The sequence below is a fragment of the Salvia splendens genome, chromosome 8, assembly GCF_004379255.2.
Source record: "Salvia splendens isolate huo1 chromosome 8, SspV2, whole genome shotgun sequence".
Classification (NCBI taxonomy): domain Eukaryota; kingdom Viridiplantae; phylum Streptophyta; class Magnoliopsida; order Lamiales; family Lamiaceae; genus Salvia; species Salvia splendens.
The window spans coordinates 8,493,478-8,499,477 of NC_056039.1; the positions used below are offsets into that span (position 1 = coordinate 8,493,478).

Consider the following 6,000-nt stretch of genomic DNA (forward strand, 5'->3'; position numbering starts at 1 on the left):
AGAAGGAGGCGGCCATGATGACGACAGGGCTGCGACCGGTGCCGCCGACGATCTGGCCCTGGGACCGCAGCGCGTTGGTGCTGTCGTGGGTGCTGCCGACTACCCCCGTCGCCACCGTAGCTCTCGTCACAGTCGTGCTTTAGGCTTAGGGGTTGTTGTCGTCCGGGTTGGGGTGGTGGTGCTGCTGGAACGATTGGTGGTAGTGGAGCTGGAGGTCTCAGGCGTGGAACGACGGTGGAAGATTTCTGAATTGCTTCAAGGAAGGAGATGAGCCTGACCGAATTTGTTTCACTTTTAATTGAATAAATTATAATATTTAATATTTTAAAAATAATTAGTTTGACTAAGTATAATATTTTTTTATTTTTGGAATAATAAAAAATATAATCCAAATGCTTAATTTGGTCAAAATCCAATTTAAAGACGTTGACTGTTACAATTTAACAGAACCGTTAGTTTTGGACCGATTGTGATCCGAGTTGAAATGTTTGGGATGCAAAAGTTCAAAAGATAATGTTTATGACTAAAATCGTAAAATGAATATATGTTCAGGATCACTTTTGGCCTTTACTCTTAATTCTAAATTCTAATGTGTTTTCCCCTCACTCTTTCACACAAGCACGAGCGGCCGGCTACAACTCTGGTCTTGATAGCCGTACCGTATTAATTTGCTAATGTAAATCATATTCATTTTAATTTTTCACTCTGAATTATAAATACGAGCTTACGAGAGTGCACATACACAATGAGTACTTTGATTGTTGCGACTTCACGTGATACATTTTTTTTCTCTTTCTCTTTTTTCTTTGGACTTATTTTAAATGTGTTCACCCGTTCCCATAATTAAAATTGATAAAGATTTTATACCCCCTTCTCTTTTCATACAATTATTTTTTCCCCTTGTAAAATTGCATCAGGATAAAAATGGTGAATTTCACATAAATTCATGTTTCTTGAATACGACCTAGTGAATAGTGAGCACACGTTGAAATTTATTTACACACTCCACTACCCAATCAGATCAGTCTTGGAGCCCAAGTATATTTTTGAAGTCAAAAGAATTTTAATATATACACTCGCGCGCTCTCTCTCCCTCTCTCTCAGAGTCTTCAACCAACATTTCCTCTATTTCAATTTCTCTCTCTCTCTCTCTCTCTCTCTCATGGAACACAGCGCCCCAAATCATGTTTGGAAGCCAAATCCCAGCCCTCCACCGAGAAGAGGCCAAATCAAGTGCAAGATCTTCAAGTTTATGGTGAAATCAGCAGTTGCGTTGTTGTGGGAGACCAAGACAGGTAAAGGAGATACCGTTCTAAGCTCCACTTTCACAACCCCTCTTCAAACTCCCAACTCCAACTCCAGCTCTCCTCCTGATTATACTTGACAGATAGATCTCCATTTTGTACATATTTTTTCTTTCATTTTTTCTCTTCTTCGAGTGATTATGTCACCTGTAGCAATATGAGATTATCTTGTTTTGTTTTCTTACGCTATACTTTCTGCATTTTTGTTCATAAATATATAACAATATGATTCTCTTTCTGGTTCACCTTTGATAATATTCATGATATGGTAATTTTACAGGGTCTTATGCTAGTGTGAAGGGTTGCCAAAAATAAAAAATTTTTATGATTATTGGATTAATCAATTTTACTCCATATTAAGTACTGTTCATGGCCAAAGTTCCGTCTGATCCCATTAATCAGATCGTGTTTTACTTCTAAGATCAACGAAACTGTGACATTTATAGATCGCTTGAGAGGGGAGATTACTGACATTACGAATAAATCGAATATTACCCTGAATATTCTCATTAAAATATTTTATCACTAACCACACTATTTTGGGAGGAGGGGTGGATTGGGATAAAAAGCTTGACTTAGGAGTACTAGTACTTAAAAAGGACAAAAACATGTTTTGGACAAAATCCAGTTTTATAGACAAATTAATAATTGAACTCTGGATTATCTACGGAATACAGTTTACAAATAATATACTCCTACTAACAAATAACGCTGCCTCATTCTATCAGCTTAAAGTGTTAATAAAAAGTATTAACTATTTTTTTGTAATGATATTATTTCGACCATTATCATTTCTTCACATATTAACATTGTCGTTTCATATTTATTTTTTTCATTATAACCAGCCTCTCGTCTTTCTTAAAAACAAGTTATACAAACTGTAAATTGCAATCGCTCACTGCTCAGGGTCTTTGTCACTGCAATTGTTAATATTTCGACCCCAATTTTATTTAGATGATCTTTTTCTCAATTTTACACGTCATATATCGCAATTTATTTGAAACTTAAAGTTTTCTAATTTTGCAAAAAATATTAATTTTTTTGGGTAGTAGTGGAAGGGCCCCTAGAGGAGAATTAACAAATCCAATCATATTAGAATTTTGAAACAACAAATAATAATAATGTAGTCAAAGTGGGGAGGAGAGGGAAGGGGGCACAATATTTCAAATTTTCGAAGAAATGGCCCTCCACACTCGATAATCCCTCTCCCCACCTTCCATTCTTTGCCCACCTTTCACTTGAGCTTTCAAATTCGCAAACCTCCAAAATCTCCTTACGCAATTTGCAGTCTCATACCAACACGAAATGGAAAGGGAAAGGGAAAAGGAAAAGGAAAACGAAATCGAATCCAATGCTTCAGCTGTCCAAGTGAAAGGCGTTCCAATCCATGGCGGAAGATTCATTCAGTACAACGTCCTCGGCAACCTCTTCGAGGTCCCATCCAAATACGCACCGCCGATTACTCCCGTCGGCCGCGGCGCTTACGGTCTCGTTTGGTAAACTCAATTTCTGCAATTCTGCTCTGCTTGTTTTTTCCGTTTGTGATTTTTGTGATTTGGTGTGGGATTGCTACGCCGCAGCTCTGCTACCAATGCCGAGACGATGGAGGAGGTGGCGATTAAGAGAATCGCGAATGCGTTCGATAACAGGATTGATGCAAAACGGACTCTGCGCGAGATCAAGCTGCTTACACACATGGATCATGAAAATGTAAATCGTTTATTGGATTTTTTTTTTTGGTTTAAGTTGTGTTAATTTCTTAGGTCTCCACTTCGAGGATTCGTTAAGTATAAGGTTTGTTGTTTACTGTTTGCAGGTTATCAAAATTAAGGATATTATTCGACCACCAGATAAAGCGGATTTTAATGATGTTTACATTGCTTACGAGTTAATGGATACTGATCTACACCAGATAATATGCTCGACGCAGGAACTAACTGAGGATCATTGCCAAGTGAGTTCATGCTTTTGGTTAGCGGTATCATTTGGTTATTTGCCTCTTATCCATTGATTTTTAAGTGCATCTAGATCTACTTCTTCGATTGAATTACTATAAGTTATTCTAATTATTAGGCGCTCAGGATTATTGAAAGTTTTTAATAGCTTGATATGAGACTCAAATTTGATGCATTGATCTTCCAATAAGATGCTAGTGAGAAGGCATGAAAAGACTATAAATCAATTTGGATGAGTTAGTATTGGTTGATGCCTTGAATGATGCTATTAAAATAAAATAAACTGCGTATGGTACTTGTTAACCTGTTGTATATGATTTTCTAACTATTTAGTTCGCCATTGCAATTTTGACTTATGCTCCTCCCATTGAAGTCTTTTGTTTTCAATGTATCTATGTGAAGGTCTAACGAATAATAAATCAAATGAATTTCATTATGTTTTCTTGGATAATTGAGCCAATAACGCAAAAGCCCTAAAGTGATCTTTTATTTTTGTCTACTTTAGAGTTCTGTAATTTGCATTATTAGAGTGTTTCACTACTAATGTAATGATATTGTATTGAGTGATAAGAGCATTGTGTTATCAACAAAGTGCATAAACTTCTTTGAATATTCCCCCTTTCTTTCCCCCCTTTCTCGGAAGTTCATCACGATTCATGATCAGCAATACTTTGTTCCTGTCCCAAGTACAAATTCTTGTTTTGTTTTTGCTGTTGGTGCAACTAAGATACAGTTATCTGCTCAAGATCCTTTTTAGTGATTAACATGTGCTCTCTTCCCAGAAAATATTTGCCTTTCTCACTACCACATTATATTTCTCCGGAGCAATGTTTGCCTTCTTGAAGTGGATGGGCTGAGTCATTCCTTCATGTATCTTTGTATCACATTGGCAGCAACAGAAGGGTCATGTATTCCAACATATAATAAATACTATCATCTTTACAACCCAATATGCGTAATCTGATTTTTTGTGTGGATCAAACTACCGTTCTCTCTCTTAAACCATTACTTGGATATCATAACCTGACAAATATGCCTCCTTAAGAAATTTACCACTTTGAATTCCCCATGATAATTCTTTCGCTTGGGATACCTTAAAATGATGTTATGACGTGCATGCATGCTAGATTTGATGAAATTAACTGCTTAATGTGTTGCCTGTGTCTTGTTTTGGCAGTATTTCCTGTATCAGTTACTGAGGGGGCTTAAATATGTTCATTCTGCTGGTGTTCTCCACCGAGATCTGAAGCCCAGCAATTTACTCCTGAATTCTAACTGTGATCTCAAGATTTGTGACTTTGGACTTGCAAGAACCAGCACAGAGACAGATTTAATGACCGAGTATGTTGTAACCCGATGGTATCGAGCTCCTGAATTATTACTCAACTGTTCCGAGTATACTGCAGCAATAGATATGTGGTCAGTTGGTTGCATATTGATGGAGATCATTAAAAGAGAACCTCTTTTCCCGGGCAAAGACTACATCCAGCAGCTGGGGCTGATAACTGAGGTACCTTCTGGACCATAGTTAAAGCAACCTTATAATGTTCTTTGAAACTTATTTGGTTCTCATTTCAAGATGAAAGAAAAAACAATGTCATTCCTGCAGGCACTATATATAGTATTTCCCTAGTTTATGAATAAATTAGGCCATGAAACTCGAGCTTTAACTTTTCTATTTACATTTGTTGAACAGCTATTGGGTTCCCCAGAAGATTCTGATCTTGGATTTTTAAGGAGTGAGAATGCTCAAAGGTACATCAAGCAGCTTCCTCATGTACCCAAGCAACCCTTTTCTGAGAAGTTTCCAGGTGTATCCCCTGTCGCGATAGATCTTGCAGGGAGGATGCTCGTGTTTGATCCAGCTAAACGTATTTCTGGTGAGACTGGTTGTTCTTGTACTTTGAGCATTTTAATAATTTATTCATCTCGTTGCTGATTAGTGGTTTTTTTTATGGTTATAGTTGAGGAAGCACTGAATCATCCATTTTTATCAAGTCTCCATGAGATCAACGAGGAGCCTACTTGCCCTTCTCCCTTTGTGTTCGATTTTGAACAATCGTCCTTAAGTGAAGAGGACATAAAGGAGCTAATACTGGTGGAGTCTCTCAAGTTCAACCCAGAATAGTCATGACGTCTGTTTTCCTTGGTTTTTACGGCTTCTTGTTTGTCTTGGTTTAGTGTAGATAGGAGATTTGCATTTGTTAAGTGTGTTTATGGTTTTGTATAAGATGTATTCCTATATCTGTCTTCAGAAAATATCGGGAAGGGGAACTCCAAGAATCCTGTAAGGGAAAATCGAAAGAGTTGGTCGTGTTGTAATTGATTTTGCTGTTTGTTGATTGCTGAGTATCATAATGAGAATTGTTGGGCATTCATGTGGTTGTTTTCTGTAATATTTTTCATAGTTAATTCATTCTTAATTTTTATCTGCGTGATACAGAAATTCTGAGAAATGAATAAAAATGGGACGATTCTGTCTATAAAGATGCTCTTAGATTATTCTACTGAATCTCTGATCATGAATCTTCTTTTTAGAGGGGATATGATCATAGAATTACTTTTCATAAGGTGTCTTAACAATCTTAGAACTTCATTTTTTCCATCGTTAAAAAATGAGTTTCACGTCACTGAAGGAATAGTTAATTTTGTTTAGTATATCGAGTTCATCGTGTATACTCCCTTCGTTCTCTTATAATTAAGTCATTTTTCAATTTCGAGAAGTTCTGTCATAGTTGAGT

General features: G+C 36.9%; 1 protein-coding gene across 1 annotated transcript; it reads left to right on the forward strand.

The window, feature by feature from the left end:
- The first annotated feature begins 2,445 nt into the window (after nucleotides 1–2,445).
- Nucleotides 2,446–5,633, forward strand: LOC121745254 (mitogen-activated protein kinase homolog NTF6-like). The gene is made up of 6 exons (XM_042139080.1): nucleotides 2,446–2,800; nucleotides 2,885–3,014; nucleotides 3,121–3,258; nucleotides 4,437–4,769; nucleotides 4,956–5,139; nucleotides 5,224–5,633. The coding sequence occupies exons 1-6, from the start codon at nucleotides 2,610–2,612 to the stop codon at nucleotides 5,385–5,387; spliced, it is 1,140 nt and encodes a 379-aa protein (XP_041995014.1). The 5' UTR covers nucleotides 2,446–2,609; the 3' UTR covers nucleotides 5,388–5,633.
- The last annotated feature ends 367 nt before the right edge of the window (nucleotides 5,634–6,000 follow it).